This window comes from Pseudomyrmex gracilis, unplaced genomic scaffold (genome assembly GCF_002006095.1).
Source record: "Pseudomyrmex gracilis isolate BER0280 unplaced genomic scaffold, ASM200609v1 scaffold_33, whole genome shotgun sequence".
Taxonomy (NCBI): domain Eukaryota; kingdom Metazoa; phylum Arthropoda; class Insecta; order Hymenoptera; family Formicidae; genus Pseudomyrmex; species Pseudomyrmex gracilis.
This window is the reverse complement of record NW_018020617.1, coordinates 262,584-282,240: the sequence shown is the minus strand read 5'-3', so window position 1 is coordinate 282,240 and position 19,657 is coordinate 262,584. Positions and strand designations below refer to the sequence as shown.

At 34.5% G+C, this 19,657-nt stretch overlaps 4 protein-coding genes across 9 annotated transcripts; 2 read left to right on the top strand and 2 right to left on the bottom strand.

Annotated features, from left to right (window-relative positions):
- LOC109852693 (spermatogenesis-associated protein 20) lies at window positions 1-8,494 on the bottom strand. Of its 5 annotated transcripts, XM_020424096.1 has the most exons (14): window positions 8,360-8,494; window positions 7,884-8,069; window positions 5,063-5,229; window positions 4,584-4,926; window positions 4,292-4,435; window positions 4,113-4,202; window positions 3,761-4,027; window positions 3,494-3,673; window positions 3,075-3,284; window positions 1,848-2,040; window positions 1,560-1,728; window positions 1,293-1,498; window positions 695-891; window positions 1-599 (listed from the first exon to the last, which is right to left on the bottom strand). In XM_020424096.1, the coding sequence occupies exons 3-14, from the start codon at window positions 5,203-5,205 to the stop codon at window positions 327-329; spliced, it is 2,415 nt and encodes an 804-aa protein (XP_020279685.1). In that variant the 5' UTR covers window positions 5,206-5,229; window positions 7,884-8,069; window positions 8,360-8,494; the 3' UTR covers window positions 1-326. The 5 variants fall into 5 exon arrangements, with proteins under 5 accessions (XP_020279685.1, XP_020279684.1, XP_020279688.1 ...); XM_020424095.1 differs by lacking the exon at window positions 7,884-8,069; XM_020424099.1 differs by lacking the exons at window positions 5,063-5,229; window positions 7,884-8,069 and having other exon boundaries at window positions 8,335-8,493.
- A 771-nt stretch (window positions 8,495-9,265) lies between these two features.
- On the top strand, window positions 9,266-10,199 carry LOC109852689 (probable protein BRICK1-B). Its single transcript, XM_020424089.1, has 3 exons — window positions 9,266-9,707; window positions 9,829-9,911; window positions 10,080-10,199. Exons 1-3 carry the CDS (start codon window positions 9,587-9,589, stop codon window positions 10,104-10,106), a joined length of 231 nt encoding a protein of 76 aa, XP_020279678.1. The 5' UTR covers window positions 9,266-9,586; the 3' UTR covers window positions 10,107-10,199.
- LOC109852688 lies at window positions 10,138-11,407 on the bottom strand. Of its 2 annotated transcripts, none has more exons than XM_020424086.1 (3): window positions 11,268-11,407; window positions 10,650-10,948; window positions 10,138-10,562 (listed from the first exon to the last, which is right to left on the bottom strand). In XM_020424086.1, the coding sequence occupies exons 2-3, from the start codon at window positions 10,939-10,941 to the stop codon at window positions 10,336-10,338; spliced, it is 519 nt and encodes a 172-aa protein (XP_020279675.1). In that variant the 5' UTR covers window positions 10,942-10,948; window positions 11,268-11,407; the 3' UTR covers window positions 10,138-10,335. The 2 variants fall into 2 exon arrangements, with proteins under 2 accessions (XP_020279675.1, XP_020279677.1); XM_020424088.1 differs by lacking the exon at window positions 11,268-11,407 and adding an exon at window positions 11,132-11,235.
- A 734-nt stretch (window positions 11,408-12,141) lies between these two features.
- On the top strand, window positions 12,142-15,657 carry LOC109852704 (frizzled-7). Its single transcript, XM_020424119.1, has 3 exons — window positions 12,142-13,199; window positions 13,338-13,717; window positions 13,849-15,657. The coding sequence occupies exons 1-3, from the start codon at window positions 12,370-12,372 to the stop codon at window positions 14,385-14,387; spliced, it is 1,749 nt and encodes a 582-aa protein (XP_020279708.1). The 5' UTR covers window positions 12,142-12,369; the 3' UTR covers window positions 14,388-15,657.
- The last annotated feature ends 4,000 nt before the right edge of the window (window positions 15,658-19,657 follow it).

Sequence of the window (19,657 nt, the reverse complement as noted above, 5' to 3'; positions counted from 1 at the left end):
GAAAAGAAAAACTGTTTAATATATTTTTTCCATATATATTTATAATATTCAGAACAAATCTCCAAAGATTATAATGCAATTTACAGGATTAAGTTAATTATTGTTGTGTCACTCCGTATTATTAAGTCATTTTATTCGACTGTAACACGCTATTAATCTGTTTGCAATCTAGCGCTTTAACTCCCTATACCAAACTACTTGAGTTAACATTATTTAGCACAAAAGGAAATTATTTTGTGCAAGATGATTCTATTAAAATAGACAAAAAATATTTTTTTTATTATCTTCCTCTTACTAGAAAACTAATTATCTCACACAATTTCAGATCACATGCCGCTAATTTCCTTATCGTCTAACAGAGTAGCAAGTTCTTTGGAATCCGTAATAGGTAGAGAGCACGTATGATGTCGACATACGAAAGCGGTCGCTCGACCTTTTTGAGGTTTCATCTTGCCGACAATCGCGTTCTTGCGAAGCAATATGTTATCCTGATCATCAGGATCGGCTAAGAGCAACACCCGACCGGGTATTAGACGCTCGCGAACAACATTAAGCATCTCAATCGTATCCTCGGCGTTCCGTTTCCCTGCTATATAAATCTGGAAAAAAATTTTCCACCATGATGCCTAATATTGTGACGACGTTGTTGTTTCCGCGCGTATCTCAAGTTAGCAATAAATGATAAGTTACGTACCTGCGTTCCGTTATGATATTCAAGCAGAGCTAATATCAGTTGGATATGTACTGATGGATCTTTTTCAATCTTGGTGTTAAATGTACGTAAAATCTGTTTGGCCTTATCCTTAAATTCGTCATAATCGAGATAGATCGCCAAACGAAGTAGATTGGAGCATGCGATCGCATTACCGGACGGTTCCATGCAATCATAAACTATAACAATATTCACTATAACAATATTCACTTCTCTACGACTTAATATCAACAATCAAATTTTGCAAAGACACACACTGTGCACTCATTTCAATTCAAAAATATTGTTTGACAAAACAAATTTGTTTTTGTGATGTATCTAATAAAAGAAATTAAATTCTTTATATTTTTTATATATATTTTTTTATTCGTATATTAAGCCGAGAGAAGTTTATAGTGAAGATATAATGAAATATATTCACCAAAGAACACGCTATAAATATTTGGATAAAATGATCTTTATGACAGAAGTGGTTTCGCTCGATTTCGTTTACTCGATGTAACTGCCAATGCTGCGGGTGTTAAGATATATTCTAACATTTAATGGCTAAACTAAAATTATCACAGAGCAGCGAGCGTACCGCTTTTAAGCCGTAGAATTATCTGAGGATCTTCAACCGTGGAAAAGTAACCAGCATCCTTTGAATCCCAGAACAGCTGGTCCTGTATATTCTGCAGCTTCTCGGCAACTTCGATCCAATGTGGATCGAAGTTGGCCTCGTAAAGATCGAGCAATCCTTTTATGAGATACGCATAGTCCGCAAGAAAGCCGTTTATTGGTACACTCCTATAAATTATATCGTAGCAGTAGCTTCTGCGTTGTGACACAGAAATAAGACAGCACTCACGTCTGCATAATTTTGTCGTTTTCTCCACGGTAGCAACTGCGAAGTAGCACATTTTTATTTTTATCAAACAGATATTGCTCTGCAAACTTGGCAGCACTTGTTGCTAATTCCACGTACTTCTCATTTCTCACAGCTGCTCCTCCACGTGCAAAGCCACTTATCATGAGACCTGCAAATAGATCGCTGATTACATTAGGCTTTGTGAAAGCATGTATTATAGAACGAAATAATAACAACGCAACCGTCACTTTTCATCGTGATAGCGCATTGGTGACTACAATTCACTACCATTCCACGCTGTGATAATTTTATCGTCCAAGTGAGGCCGCGGTCTTTTCGATCTTTCCACAAATAAAATCTGACAGGCCTCTTTAATGTACTTTTGTGCATCTTCCACGCTAATTCCAAATTTACTCGCAGTATTTGTTATTTCGTCATATATAATAAACACATTTTTGCCAGTGAGATGGCCTTGAGGATCCTATATCAAAGATCATTCAGAAATTAAAAAAAAAATAAATAATACAAAGTACTGAGAGATGACTTCCGGTTCGATATGGGAACTCCAAAGTTAAACAATTTAATAACGGCTAATCGGAATTATTGCAAGATATTTGGTAATAATTTTACTTAGTGTTTTTTGTCAAAATGTTTCGACTTTAATTCAAATCCTCTTCAGTCAATTACTAATATAATATAAACAACAAATGTAATAAAACATTAATGAAAGATTGTTAAACTTAGATAGATAAATAGATAGAAATATTTATTGTTTCCTCTCAGAGAGTTGCAATGTTACATTGCAAATTACAAAAAAAACTCTTACTACTAACTTATATTTGTCAAACTTAATATAAATATATTAATTATATTGTTTAAAAAAATAAAAATAAATAAAATATTATGTGCAAAAACGTATCAACAATGAAGTAAAAAAATAAAAACGTCACTATAAATTGTTAAATATATAATTAAAATAGAGAATAGAAGACGGAATCGCAATGTAATTATTTATGACGGTGTGTGTGTGTGTTTCGCACTGAGTTTAAATCAACATAGAACGTCACATATACATATAAATACACAGATATAGTAAAGTGTAAAGCACTATCTGTATAGAGATTATTGAATGTTCAAACTATTGTTTTGCAGAGTTTTATATGTAACATTTCTGATGTCAATCTTTTATAATAATTCGATTCAATATCTAAAATCTTTATAGCGTTCCAATTAAAATTGTGTTCACATTCTAAACTGTGTTTAGCTTAATGTATTTACTAATCCTTTGGTTACATAATTGACATGTTCAGAACATGTTCAGAAACTGTTCGGCCGTCATTAAACCGTTAAAAAAAAAAAATAACTTAATAAAATAAATAAAGTTATAGATAAAATAAATAAAATATATTCATAGAATAAATATTCTTACTGTGCAATAAATAAATTTATAGATAAAATAAATAAATATATTCATAGAATAAATATTCTTACTGTGCAATCTCAATAGTAACATACTTGACTTCTTGATACGTTTCCTTCTTTCTTTACGTTAAAATAATGACAAACGAGATCGAGAAAACAAACGTTATCGTTGCCAGGTATCTTTTTGTTCAGAACAGCCTTAAGTTCATCGTAAGTCCACACGTAGAACGCGCCTTCTCGTTTTTCAGAAGCTTCCATCTTTGGAAGTGAATCTGCATCTTCTGCGCTATAAAAGCCACCTTCCTGAACAAAATATAATTACGTGATAAATATTTTTTTCATCCATGTGCTGTTTTAGTTGTTTTATAAAATATACAATACACATATAAAAAATCCACATAAACCTCATTAGACGTTCATTATCGCGTAGAGCTGTAGACATGTCTAATGGACATTTAATCAAGTTTTTTTGTATGGGTATTTAACAAGGTTGTTCTGTATGAATATAATACCTTGTGCCGTAGATCACGCTCGACATACGTTGCAATATCATCTACAATATCAGAATAGAATGAGTCCTTTGTGACAACGTAAGTATCAGCATATGTTTGGATCATCTGCGCTTGATCGTAAAGCATTTTCTCAAAATGAGGTACGTGCCATTTTATATCCACGGAATACCTCGAAAATCCCTAAACAAACAAATAATTAAGACACTGTGATTCGTTTATAATAAATCAAACCGTGCATAATAATCAACATTATGTATCGAGTCTTACTTGTCCTACGTGATCGTGAATTCCACCATAAGCTATCTTTTTCAAGGTATGTATGGACATTTCTAAGCACAATTTACACAGATCAGGAGTATTGCTCAGAGAATACATGGTCAAAAGCATATTAATTTTCACCATTGTAGGAAATTTGGTTTGATTTGAGATTAGATCTATGAATTCTCCAAATCCACCGAAATCCGGTTCATATTGATCTGACAAATGATAAACGCACAAGATTGCATACTCGGATGAAGGTAACACATCGTCTTCCTGAAATCATCATAAAAAATCAATTATCATGAACCTAATGTAGAAATGTTTCAATCTTTTACATTATCAAGCAACTCTCGCTTACTTTTAAGCATTGCTTACTATCGATCATATGCTGCAGTATTTTTGATGTCTTAAGAGTGGAATTGATTACTTCGTTCTTCTGTTCTTTCCACTAAAATAAAAAAAAAAGATAAGTAAGATTATCGTTTGATATTTTGATATCAAATAATATAAATATCATTTTTTTTTTCAGATATGTACTCTCTGTGCAACATGCAGTAAGAGCGTCTTAAAGCCGATAAGGCCGTGTCTTGATTCTGGCGGGAAGTACGTTCCACCTAACACTGGGATTAAGTTTGGAGTCAGAATAACAGTCATTGGCCAACCGCCCCCTCCTGTCGTTTGCTATGCACACAAACACATATGCACAACACTGCATATATAATATATTCTAATTATTGCTTCTTATAAATTTACTAAAAATATTAAAATATCAAATTTCAAATAATAAGTTAATATAAATATTTGTTTTTTTTTAGATTTAATAACTTACACAAACGTATAGCATGTACGTTGCGTCAATATCGGGCCTTTCTTCTCTATCTACTTTGATGTTAACAAAATTTCCATTCATAATCTGAGCAATTTCTTCGTTCTCAAACGATTCCTTCTCCATTACGTGACACCAGTGACACGTAGAATATCCGACTGATAATAAAATCAATTTATCTTCTTTTTTCGCTCTTTCGAGAGCTTCGTCGCACCACGGATACCAATCCACGGGATTAGTTGCATGTTGCAGCAAATACGGAGACTTTTCCAAGCTCAAGCGATTTAGTCTTTTCACGCCAGAACAACTAACGTTCTTAGCGTTGTTTTTAGATGTTGATGCCATTCTAAAAACAGATAGTGACAGATCTTTATCCGAAGTGATTTATGATGCAATCTGTTTTAAATAAGTGATTAATAAATTTCATACTCGAGAATTACTCTTTGTTAAATATAATAGTGTATGCGCACATATATGATTACCTATTAATGTGTTGCTTAATTATTGGGAATGAAGTACCTTCAATCACACGAGATCCCGTATAATATTTATATATGAATCGCTTCTTAGAAAATTTGAACAAATGATAAACTGTTAATAAAAGACTGCATCGTCCCGAAATCATAACACGCCTGACATAGACAATGCGCTGTAATATATATATATATATGTGATGAAAGTCAATCTTGTTATAAAATAATTAAATAAAAATTAAATTATAAGCCCGTATGTCCCATACGCCTATTTGCGAAAAGAAAAAAAGCACGCTAATCAAAGATTAAACTCATTAAAGTATAGCGTCACACAGAACAAAACCCTCATTAGAATCCACAGTTCTATACGATATGTAATAGACGTCTAATGAGATTTTTCTATGTTTTGTTCTATGTGAGAAGTAAAATATATAGATATGTAGATATTTTCAATAAGTTCGTGATTATAAAAAATTACTTTTCAACTTATCAAATATTGCGTAAAAGTTATTTTTACATTACATAAAGTTGTCACAAGGTCTAAATAAAAATAAACATGCAACTAAATCAGAATTAGTTTATTTTTTTATTTTTCATTTATCAAGTTATTGATAAACGTAACTAGTGTAACGCATATTTCCATAAATAAATTTACAAATTTACTGGTAAAACAAGACGGTTCGGCATTCTCTTTAGAGGACGGTTCAGCATCCTCTTAACTGAAATTTACGGAAGGACATGGGCTCTTGAGGCGGAATTATTGGGCATAAAAGAAACTTAATCTATATACAATTTAAATAACAATAATAAAAAACAATAATGATTTATTCAGGCAAAGAACTTGTAATAAATTGCTGGAAAACAGAATCTTAGGCTGCGTTCCGATATTCACTGCCAGTACTGGAAATCTATTGCAGATGTGACATAAAGTAAAAATTTTTAATTTTTGTTCATAATAGAATCGCGGCAATAACAAATATATTTGAATGTCGCTCGGCACGAGATCAATTATTTTAAGTGTGCATTCTCTCTCGGAATACGGCGGCGGCCAGTATTGCGTGGCGTCTGTGAAGTTAGCACGACGTTTTATTTATTTTTACAAAATAATGATAGTTCTAGTAGCACTTTTCATTGTTCTACAGTTCCTACTACAAAAGTTAGTAAAAAAGTTTTGTAGTAAAGCAAAAGTTCCGCATTTTTAATATTAAAAAACCGAAAATTAAAAACTGTCGTGCTAACTTCACGTTCCAGAACGACGCAGTTTCCTCAAAACTACAGAAAAAAGGTGAAAACTGCACTTTTCATTGAGAGTTTTCGTCAGTTCTAGGTTCCACCTATACATATACAATAAAATTTCAAACCAAAATATCAACAATAAACACATTTATGTAATATTGACTTCACGTAATTTGACGCCAGCACGACATTCGACCTTCAAATGACCTTGAAAACGCTTTCTAAAGAAAAAAACTGATAATATTGTTTTCTTTCCTCCTCAAAATCATAAAACGCGTGTGTTTTAGTTTTTTTGCTTTTCGAGATAATCAGCTGGAAAATTTTTAAAAAAATTACCCTGTATAACACGAGTGTTTTAAAAGTCCGCGCTAAAATATATATGCCACGAAAGATCTAACATCTGGAACATATAGCACAGGTAAGAAACGTATATACCTTTCCGCATGAAGTTGGACTTAAAATACTTTAAACAATGAAAAGATTATTGATAATTATAATTTGATATCTATACTATGATGCACTTTTTTATATTGATATGTTTCTTTTATATATTTGTCTAAAAATTCTTGTTTTTACTTTTTTTAGTTACAAAATCAATAACTTTGCATTGTTTCGGTATTTTACAGAATAATCACAATTCTGTGTAATTCTTTTTCCAATTCCTATTTTACATTCCCGGTAAAAAATTTTTCACGTATAAAATTGTATGGACATATTCGGTATATAAATTTGCATAATTAGATATAGTAATTTTAATTTGTGTATAAGTATATATGATTATATATCAAAACTTTTTTAAAAATATAGTAAAAATATAGTTTTATATAATTTTTTGTATCTAACATGATACTAATAGAGTTATTTTGTAATTTGATATGGAATATTTCTGAAGCTATTCTCTTAAAAAAGAAATTCTCCGTGTATAAAATTGTATGGACATATTCGGCATATAAATTTGCATAATTAGATATAATTATTTTAATTTGTGTACAAGTATATATAAAAAATTTTTTACCGGGTTATGATCTAAAGTATAATTCAAGTTCCAATACAAATGCTTCAAAGCATTGCCTTTGATTGGACAGTCTTGCCCACGAGTATTTTATGAAAAATGCATCATTGCATAAATGATGCATTTTTATGCAATGCATCATTTATGCATTTTTCATAAAATACTCGTGGGCAAGACTGTCCAATCAAAGACAAGACTGTTCAATCAAAGTTCTAGGAGGACATTTGGGACGTTTTTAAAAAATGACGAAAGATTTTGAAACTTGAGAGAATCTTGATCATAAAATAAAATTTTACAAATTTTTTAAATATTTATTTCCATGGAAAATTCCGAGAAAATTGTTGTTGAAAACTCAATATTCCTAAACTTTCAACATGTGTTTTAACTCATATTTTAACAGACAAAAAAAGTAAGGTAAAAATGACACAGGTATTTGAACAAATTTGTACTGGTAGATTCAGAACTTAGGAATCACTGTGCAAAAGATGAAAAAACCTTTCCATGCAATTAAAGACAAAAATAATTTAAAACATCAAAAACGACGATTCTCAGAGTTATGAAGAAAACGTGGCAACAGCGTACATGGCATCAGTTGGTGATTTACTGCGTAGAGTATTGTTCAGCGAAACAAGCTGGTTTGTAGCAATTGTGCGTTGTTATCAAATGTAAAGTTTACAATGTCGGTAAGGTAGATACCATCTAATTCTCCTTTCCTCCCTGATTAACAGTCTCCAAATCTCCTTAAATGCAATCTCAGCACGGAACAAGCTTAAATACAATGATGTTTCGAAATATATAAAACGAGATCTAAATCTTATATATTTGTTATATATACATGAAATAAAAAATGAAAAAAATGGCGAACGAGATATCTACGTTCTACATCGCAATTATAGAACGTAGATTAAATGTTTTAGTCGATTAATGGTTTGTTGGTCGCAGAAAGCTCGGTCAGCAAATCGGATCAGAAAATGTATAAATTTATTTAGTGTGTTGCATGATTAAATAAAGCGTGCAGTTTGTCGATACTAACGTATGTATATGTTATACAAACTCACACACAATGTTCCTTTTCGGTGAAGCTCTGATTCTAGGCAAAGCTGAACTATTGTTTTTTGCGAATCTCGCCTTATATACAACACAACAGAGATACAGTCCGCACAGATATCTATAGTATATCAGAGAGAGAGAGAGACTGCGAGGCTCCCTGTATAGATATATATGTATATAATCGTTGTGTTCAGCAGAACTCAGCACTTAGCAAGCGTTTTGCGATTGTTGCTTATCATTGGTGTATACATTTCACATATCAAATAGATATACAAGAAGAGGCCAATCACGGAGTATAAGCGCGAAGCGCTTGCTAAGCACTTGAACGCAGCCAATGGCTGAGTGAAACAGATGGGACTTTCTGGTAGAAAGATGCGCGAAACGGACGAGTTTTTTCGTGGTATCCGGTTTCTCTTTTCAAATTAAACGCAGTATAGGTACTTTGAACGAACAGTGTATATATAAAGTTCCAACGTAACCGTCGTCACGGAAGTATCGTTTCTCGGTCTTCTTCAGTCGACAACATAATTTTTTGATTTTAAGCAAAGCAAAGGCTGTGTTCAGTTAAGCAAGATGGAACGAACTAATGGAGGAAATGCAGGAAATACAGGAATTGGAACTAATGAATTCCTGTATTTCCTGCATTTCCTCCATTAGTTCGTTCCATCTTGCTTAACTGAACACAGCCAAAGCATAGCCGTATGTTTTGCTGTAGTAGTCTTTGTATATTCTTTGGCTGTGTTTCAAAATTCACTGCCAGCGCTAAAGATCTATAGTTTACGTCACATATATTATATAATTTTAGCACTGGCAGCGTGCTGGTAGTAAATTTGGAACACAGCCTTTATATTCTAGAATGGCGTATGGACTAACTTAACTCGGTCCACTGAGCCAGTTTTGCACCAAACCAAACCAACAGTGTATATAGCACGAGTTGAGTTTCTGAACGCAGTCCTAAATGTGAGAAAAACACGTCGTAACTTTCCAACGTTGAATTTGCCGTTCAAGATTCAAGAAAATTAGTTTTTCGCCAGTTGTCATTTTTCTATCAAGAGAGAAAGAGAGAAAGAGATAAAGAAAGAAAGAAAAGAAAAAGAGAAAGAGATGATCCATGATCTCGATATGATTCGATTAATGTGATAAATTACATACACACACAATATAGGTTTTTGTATTGTTATATTTATAATTTATTACAAAAAAAAATTATAAAAACAATAACTACATTGTGTGAGATGGCAGCCATACATCGAGAAGCAATACAAAAGCAAATTCAACAAGACTGGGCCAACCGGGAATACATAGAAGTCATCACTGGCAGTATTAAAAAGATTACGGACTTTCTTAATTCTTTCGGTGATTTATCATGCTATTTTAAATATTTATGTCTTATAAATATTGTTAATTTGCGTTTATTAAACTATTAAAACACCAGATTACATAGTGTTGATATTTTAACGTAATATTTGTGTTTCAGATATGTCTTGTAGATCAAGAATAGCTGTTCTTAACGAAAAGCTCACAACTCTTGAAAGGAGAATTGAATATCTCGAAGCATGTGTAAGTTAATTTTTATTAAATTTCCTACAATTGTAAATAATCTATAGATAATATGCTAAACAAGTAATGTCACTTGTTAACGTGTTTTTATATAGTGGCAATAATACATTAAATAGTAAATATCTTCTGAAATCTATATATATCAACAATGATGTGTTTATTTAACAGGTCACAAAGGGTGAAACGCTTACATAATTCTTTCATATGTAATATAGACCACACAATGTTATTTTACAACTCTTTATTTCCTGTACTAGAACTTGAATAAATATTATATTGAATATATTATATCACTTGAATGAATATTATGTTAAAAGCAGAAGATACACTCATTGTGCCTCTTTCTATCATCATTTTGTATAACAGTACATCCTTCACTTACATAATAAAAAATAAAAGTACTAATTATTTTTTTCTGAGGAGATTATTGTTCCCAAGGTCTGGGTCCTCTGGGATCCTTAACAAGGGAGAAATCAAAGGGGACAATGGCGTTTGAAGTGCGTATTTTAAGATTTTCTATTGGAAATGGTGTTTCACCAATAAAATCATGATGTTTCTTTAACATGGCACCTGCAAGTATTACAACAGTGGCGTGATAGCTCAATGTTCCTCTTTTCTGCCATTTATAGAAAACTCCACCGGAAGCTAATGCTGTAAATAAAATTCATTAATTGCGTGTAACAGTGTTAAATTTACACGTAACAATGTATATTATTTGTTTTTGAACACAAAACATACAGGCTAGAGCATAATTGACATATCCGTCTTGTCCTCGAATTTTTGTCACTGTGTATGCCACTGAAGCAAAAGTAGCGCACATGGCAGTGATAGGTATCATCCAATAAGACATGCAATTCACCACTTCCCAGAATTGGTATGCTTGAGTTAGAAGCACACAATCATATATACCAATTCCAAAGCTAGCGCCAAACCCAAATTTGGTTAAACCAATCACTTTTTCAAACGGTGCTTGGCCTTCGGGTGCATTGCTGTATTTCCAGTTGTGTGCTAGATACTCTAACAAATACATTGTGAAACTAGAACAAAACAATACACATATAACAATACAAACAATACAGAATGTGGGAAAAAGTCTATACAATCTATTAAATACATTTGTATGTATACATATCAACTTCTAATAAAAAATTGATTATATTTTAACATTGAATTCTGTGGTATACATGTGTAATATATTGATATCACACACACACATTTACCATGTAGTATACGTGTGTGTTATAGGAGATGAATTCCGACTGTGTGCAAAACTCTAAGTTCAGATATTAACTTAATATACCACTGAGAGACAGTGTGCTATAACTTTAATGTAATATCAGCACTCTATATACACACCGGTAATTATATCTCGCTAATTTAAATCGCCATAAGCAGGCAGTGATGCAGGAAAGGTAACGTCACTACGTAACAAGTAGATAATATAGGTTTGGTGCATATATGGTTCAAAGGACCGATTTAAGTTAGTCCATACGCCATTCTAAGACTAAGTAGATAATATAATATTTAAGGGCTATCACACACAAAATGACATAGAACTTCCCCTCTTAGGGGAAAGAGTCGCAAACTCGTGACGTCATTGGGCAGCTTTTTTCTCTGTCCAATCAGAAGCGATTGTCTCCCTAAGAAACTCTACATTGCGTTCGATTTGAGAAAAGAAACTGAATGGACGAAAATACTCGTACGTATGTGTGTACAGAGGAGTGCCACTATATCATGCAGTTCCATGCGAAAGTATTTCTTGGAAATTTCTTCTCCGGCTGCTCCTACTACCGCGCGCCGTTCTCCTTTGATCTCGAGCCGCTGGCGGCCCGCATAATTCAATTATAAACGGAAGTACAGAGGAGTGCACCATATCATTCCGGTCCAGGAGACGTATTTCTTTGAAATTTCTTTTCTGGCTACTTCTATTCCCTCGGTCTCCGCCAGCGGTCCGAAATTTAAGTTAGACACTATTATTTATTTTAGATAATATTAATTAATTCAGATACTATCGAGCGCCATTTCGTTGTATCGAATTTGCGAAATTCCGATTGGCTGTTATTGCGCATTTGCGGAATGACACCTTATTTCTTTACATCACGACTGTACGTTCCAAAATCTCACATTGGTTACTTAAATGCTATATTTTACGTCACGTGCAGTATAGTTTTCGGTTATCAAAGTAGGATTTTGGAACGTAACTCCATGACCATAACTGTTTACACGCCACTTCGCGTCCGTCATCGCGATCACTTGCTTGTCATTAGCACTTTCGTTCATATCCCTTGTTCATTATTTTGATTATTCGTAATCATTTTATTTTGATATTGTAATTTATATAGATGTGTATAAACATTAACACGTCCCGCGCAAGCGGTTTGCGCTGTCCGTGAAAGCTCAAGACGGTGTGTGTGTGTGTGTGTTTGTGCGCGCATCACGCAGAAGAGGAGGTTGTAACATGTCAAAGATGTGGATAGCGACGATCGGCATGGTTCTGTACAGCGTCGTGATGGTTACCGCTGCTTTGCATTCATCCACCGCTTTGAACGGTGGTGATTTCATTCCCCATCACGGCCGCTGCGAGCCCATTGCCATCAATCTTTGCATGGACATTCCGTATAACGAGACAATCATGCCGAATTTGATGAACCATCAAAAGCAAGATGATGCCGCCCAGGAAGTGCATCAATACATGCCGCTTGTGAAGATGAAGTGCAGTCCGGATCTACGGTTCTTTCTGTGCACAGTGTACGCACCTGTCTGCACTATCCTCGAGAAAGCGATACCTCCCTGCCGATCATTGTGTGAAAGTGCGCGTTCAGGCTGCGAGGGATTAATGAATAGTTTTGGTTTTGCGTGGCCAGAGGCTCTGGACTGCTCCAAGATGCCAGAGAATGATGGTGTTGCACTCTGTGTGGGTACTAATGAGACTACCAAGTCTCCAGAGCCTGTTGCACCTGTCTATCCTCCACCTCGTATGCCAGTGGCAGAATTCCAACCACCTTGGAACGAAGGATCTAAACCTTATGGAGGAGGTGGTTTTGCTCTAGGTGCCAGAGACTTTGGCTTTGTTTGTCCAGTTCAATTTAAAGTTCCTCATGGATTAGGATATTCACTAAAAGTTGGTGACAAAGTAGAACCTGATTGTGGAGCACCTTGTGATGGAATGTTTTTCACAGAGAGAGAAAGAAGATTTTCGAGAGTATGGGTGGGCGCTTGGGCTTCCATTTGTGCTGTTTCATGTTTTTTTACATTTCTGACTTTTCTCATCGATACAGATAGATTTAGGTAAAGTTTCTGAAAATTGAGTTTGAGTTTTATAACATCATCAAATATAGTTATGCTTATGATAATAAATTTATGTAGTATTATGATATGTAAACATTTAGAGAAGTTCAAAATGAAATAAATTATTTTTTCTTGTAGGTATCCTGAAAGACCCATAATTTTCTTGTCTGTGTGTTACTTGATGGTGGCACTAGCTTATGTGATTGGTTGGGCAGCAGACAACTCCATAGCTTGCAGAGAGCCATTTCCTCCACCTATGGGCATTCGAATACAGATGGCATCTACTATTACTCAGGGTACTAAACATGAACTGTGCACCGTTCTCTTCATGGTTCTCTATTTCTTTGGCATGGCCTCAAGCATTTGGTGGGTTATCCTCACTCTCACGTGGTTCCTGGCTGCTGGCTTAAAGTGGGGACATGAAGCAATTGAAACCAACTCACAGTATTTTCATTTAGCTGCCTGGGCTGCACCAGCTGTGAAAACTGTAACTATATTGGCAATGGGTAAAGTGGAAGGTGAGAAACAGCTAAATAACTATATATATAAAATAAAATATTAGTGTTTTATACACGAAAAATTTATAGTATTATTTTTGCGAAATTATGTATTGTGTAATTTCTATAATTTGTTGTTTTTTTTTACACAGGTGATATATTATCCGGAGTATGCTACGTCGGTCTTTGGAACGTAGAAGCTCTGCGTGGTTTTGTACTGGCGCCACTCTGCGTTTACCTCTTATTGGGTACTGCATTCTTGTTGGCGGGTTTTGTCTCGCTATTCCGCATTCGTACAGTAATGAAACACGATGGTACAAAGACGGACAAGCTCGAGAAGCTCATGATTCGCATAGGCATTTTTTCTGTGCTGTATATCGTACCTGCTCTGATCGTAATCGCTTGCCTCTTCTACGAGCAGGCGTATTTTGATCAGTGGATGCTAACGTGGAATATGGAGATGTGCTCTCGACCAGGTCCTCAGTCACTTTATTCATTGCCGTGTCCGGTCGGCGAACGTACACGTAATCTTGGTCGCAGACCCGATTTCGAGGTCTTTATGATCAAGTATCTCATGGCGATGATAATTGGCATCACCAGCAGCTTCTGGCTGTGGTCCAGAAAAACACTAACCAGTTGGCGACAGTTTTTTTATCACTTGCGAGGTCGTCGTGCCGAGGCCTACGTTTGAAGTGGCAAGGGCGTTTACTCTTACACAGAAATCATGTACTTTTTTAGTCAAGATTAAATCAGGTAATTTCTTTTAAATAATCATACCTATATTGTGTGACGGAAGTTTTGGAGGACTCAGATAAAAAAGCTGTATATCTATTTTTTTCTTATTCCAATATTACATTTCTTGAAGATGCGTATTCTTGTAACTAGATATTTGTATAATCGAAGAAATAAGAGAAAGATGTTAATCATGTGTGGAAAGAAACAATATTGTCTCTTATGATGACGATCATGAAATGACATGTTGATTCAATAAGTATAAGATAATCGCACAATTACTAGCAGAGAGGTTCGCCAGACTTCCTATTATTAAAATATTTTGCATAATAATAAACCATCAGTAAGGACATGATTTCAATTAAAAGTAGTAAATTTTTATTTGCTCTTAACAAGAATTTAGAGCTTGTTTATGATTTGGACATTAAGTACAAAAAAATTCTTTCATTTAAATATTGAAATTTTTATTTATATTTATATTAGTTATTAAGCATTTTATTTATATTCTAGTTTTCGGGAATTCTTAATTAACAGTAATCAAATTACTATGAATCAAAGTTGCAACGATGTTTTGCAATTTATATTACGTTTATAGTTTCCTTTTTCGTGAACAATTGCAATAATACACTAATGTGTATGTGTGTACACTGTGCCAAATAAGTTTTTTATAATACTCTTTTAATTGTTTGGATTGTGAATGTTAACTTAGTTTTAAATTATTACACTGTGTAAATTTTTTTATTTTTTACGCAACAGTTTTAGGCAACTTCTGTGTTTCGCTAGCGTAATCGTGTTCTTTCGTTCGAAACACGTTTCATCAAATCCATGTTTATATTTAAGAATCTTGCTTCCTTACTGTAGCTATGTTAAATTATGATGTCAAAAATGAAAAATTATGTGAGCGATCTTTTTTCGTTTTTGACGTTACACTTCGATATGATTGCAGTAATGTGCATCAAAAACAGCAAGCCAAAATTGCTCAAATGTCGTGGCAGACAAATAAAATGCTTCAAAAGAAATTTCTAAATCAGTTACAGTAGTACTTTGTTAAGAAATCGAAATCTTTTATACTTTATTTTTATTAGTAATTTTTAGTTTATCAAATACTGAGTAGCCGAGATAATTTGTGACTTCTTCCAAGAAAATAATCCTGCTTTTGATAAATAATTTTAAACTAATGAATGAAATAAATTCGGTTGTAGGAGCCGTTTGCAGGATGTTGTGCAGAGAATGTGCTTAAATATATATATATATGTATACACATATATACGTCAAAATAATTTTTTTCCTCCATACTACAACCGAATTTATTTCATTCATTAGTTTAAAGACTCCGGAGCCCGAAGAATCTTCTTCTTGTTTATTATTAATTTATAAATAATTTTCTCTGGAATCAAAGCTTCAAGTTTTGTGGTTCTACTGCAATTGAAAACAGGGAAAGAGAGAAATTCACTATAAGTAAAACAGAGATATTTACAAAGTTGAGTTCTAATAGGAGGTTTGGTTCGGCACTAGTGCACTAAAGATTGTCATATACACGAATTGACATAAGTATATATATATACAGGGTGTCCGACAATTATTTTAACATTTCTCGTAGGCAGGTAGAAGGAGTAAAACTGAGTCGAAAAGTCCTATACCATTTTACGAGATTCGCAATACTTACCGAAATCTTAATTAACAAATATTTGCGAATAAGAATGCACCAGGCTGTCTTGCGCGCTGATGCATGCTTATATTCGCAGATATCTGTTGATTAAGATCTTGGTAATTATTGCGAATCTTGCAAAATCATAGACATACAGATATAGACTGAATGAAAACAGCGATCGACAGCGTCGCGAGCTCGTTACCTCGCAATTTTCAGTCTATAGTTCTAAGTCTATGCGCCAAATAGTATAGGACTTTTTGACAATCAATTTTACTCCTTTTACCTGCTTACGAAAGATGTTACACCAATTGTCAGACACCTTGTATATATGTATACACGTGTGTGTGTGTGTGTGTGTGTGTGTGTGTGTGTGTGTTGTGTGTTGTGTGTATAGCACATAATACATGTAATCAGTGTAAGTTATACATTATTGCATTATTTAGTAGAATATGCATATACATATATATACATATATATACACATACATATTGTTGCACTTTGAACATCGTATATGTATTTGTTGCTTTGTGATATATGTTGTTGATTTGATTGATCTCTGAATCTTGGCTTGGAGTTGTCAAGATGTACTACACAGGTGCCCTACTAGAGCGTTGCACTTCCATCGTGTTCACTAGCGACAAAATGAGCCCAGTAGTTATCCAAATTTGGATAAGCTTATGGCGCAACGATCTCATCTCGCAGTCCATTTTGCCTCTTCCAATTTTCGACAGCACGTCGCATATACTGCGCGCGTACTAACGAGTCTATTCCTCCTAAGAAATGACCGTTCTCGCGGGAAAAGACAATAGATAAGGCCGAAAGATTTTTTATTTTCAAGTTCGAAGTATTAGGACAGAAGATAGGCTGAATGACAGGCACTGAAAATAACACTCACTAATGTTAAGGTAATAATCAAGCAGTAACCGTTTATTTCAAATTCACAGTCGAGTCTCGAATAATCGATTTGCGTGTTACAAGCGCGGCGACTGAAGAGTCTCTGCTCTAGCACGTAGCCGGAGCAAGTCCGTACAGCTCGTTAGCTACGAGCTATACGACCGCTAACGAAATAACTCGAGTATACAGATAACCGAATTTCATCTTTTATCTTACATTCCTGACTCTACCCTTCTTGTTACAAGCGACACGTTCTCAACTTAAAAGGCGTTATAGACGCAGAACCCTGCCCCACAGCCTAACTTGGCCACCGCATCCCACCGACCAACAAAAGCATGGGTATTGTCTCGCTGTTTGTCTCTTCGCCAGGATCTGATCAATAGAATTGACCGCTCATCTTGCACTGAAGAAGTCAGTCAGTGACTCATTACTTGAAAAAGTTACTTGCATCACTTTAGAAAAATCCCTATCGATAAAACGATATGTTTTTTAGTAGTGCCTTCTTTTTCTATCCGTGTTTCTACTTTTATTCGCGGGTGCCTTATCCTCATGATAACCAACAGGTCATCAACCTCTATTCAATTAAGCCTCTGGCAAAATAAACAGAGGCGTAATCTTCAAATGTCTCACGTAAGCACTGTGTGCTGAAAAAGATTCTTTCTAGCATACGTGAGACGCCCCCGGTCAAAGTCTTTTACCTGTGGCCTCACTTCATATATTCTGGAATCTGTCCAACACGAAGATATCAAATTCTTTACCACCTATCTTCCGTAGAAAGTAAAGCTGTTTGATAGTCTTTGTCATGACGGCGAAGACTATCTTTCTGGAGCGGTTGTATACATCAACGAGGAATGATGTTCTTATAAAAGGTTTGTATTTGGAATGCGCCTCCCCCTCTCCTTCGTCTCTTCTAAATATGAATACATCAAAGATCTTCAGCCCGTAGACAAGTGGATAATCCAGATGAGATAAGACCCATATGTTACGGCCCACAATGGAATCTAGCACATTAGCGCACAAGCTAATAGTAACCACCTCCTCTTAAGATAAGTAAATAAGGTCGTTTTCGAGCACAAACTAATTGGTATGTTATTATCATTCAAATATTACATAAAATACATAAAACATATGTGCGAAACGTTTCGATCTCACAACGGAGACTTCTTCAGTCGCGATTAAATAAAATATGTACAAAAAAGAAGCGCAGGAGTTTCTTAAATTTTTTTCCACATATTTCCCGCAGGACACGCGTTATGACGATAGGATAAGTCATACATTACAATAGCCGCCAGATTGACAATGGGAATAAAATGTGAGTCAGCTTTCCGTTGCGTGAAATCAACTTGTGAAAGCTCCTCTTAAGTTAAAATCCCAGAAAATCTTCTCGGTTGGGTCCCAACAGCATGCGACCATCTATCTGAAGAAATTTATCTACATATCTCCAGTTTACGACTACATCCTTAAAATTCTATACACAAGCACTATCTGAAGGCGCGTACTGGAGGTAGGCGCGAACTGTTTTTTTGGCAACACCCAGTCTACCCAGTTTACCTGTTGGCTGTATGAATCTCCGCTCGCGCATGTCATTGTATAAAGTAACTCTGAGACCAAGCTCTCTCTAATCTGATGTTGATGGAGTTGATGCTGTTTGGGGCTGCTCCTGCTCCCCTGACAACATAATTGAAGATGTTATGGCTTTTGTTTAGGTTAATAAGGCCACTTTTGTCCTTAGGAGCCTTAATCATAGCTTCTATATCGATAATAACTATTTTTTCATGGTTCTTGTTGCGATCACGCTCTACTGCGTAGCATACCATGTCTTGCCCGAGATAGCCAACTGCTGAACTTCCGGCTTTAAGGGTCCAAATTCTTTACACACTAGCACACCTTTTGCCCCGACCATCTTATGAGATGTTGTGATGACCGCTACGTTACTGATATTCTTTTCCCAAGCAACGAATACATATACGATGTTCAAGGCGCAACAATATATATATGTTTATATCGGTTAAAAAAACTTATATTTTTACACTTCGTTAGATCAATGTACAGCAAGCTTTAATCCATTGCGTACTAGTGCATTCAACCAAAAGCTCACTAAGGATTAAAACTTGAAAAAGACTAAACTCATTCTACTAACCATCAAGTACATCTTGCATTATCCTTTGATTATTCAATTTCATTGATAGAAATTGAAATCCTATTTCTCGTAATGTTTACGAGATGCACTTATACATAATATAGAAACACTCAATAATACTCAAACGAAGACTTTGGTGGCTTATGCCAGCTATATATTTTTTTTTACATGTGTATTCGTTAAGAATCTATTTTGACAATCGATTTTTTTCGCGCGATTAATCTATTATCTAAGAAAGTATTAAAAGTAGATTGCGATGTTGAACGTCGAGATTGAGTTTCGACGGAATCTCAACGAGATTGACTTAGTAAAATTTTATATTAGCTTGTAAGAAATGTATTACTTTAGGTTATAATACTGATTGTATATATACTTATATCTTTTTTTATATAATATTCTCTTTGTATTATATTTTTAAGAAACATTTATTTTTAAGAAACATTTTCTGTATATATATATTACATACAATATTTTACGCATGATCAATTATATGTGAATGACAAACCGCAAATTCGTCCAACTGAAACTGCCGAGCTTTTGTGTA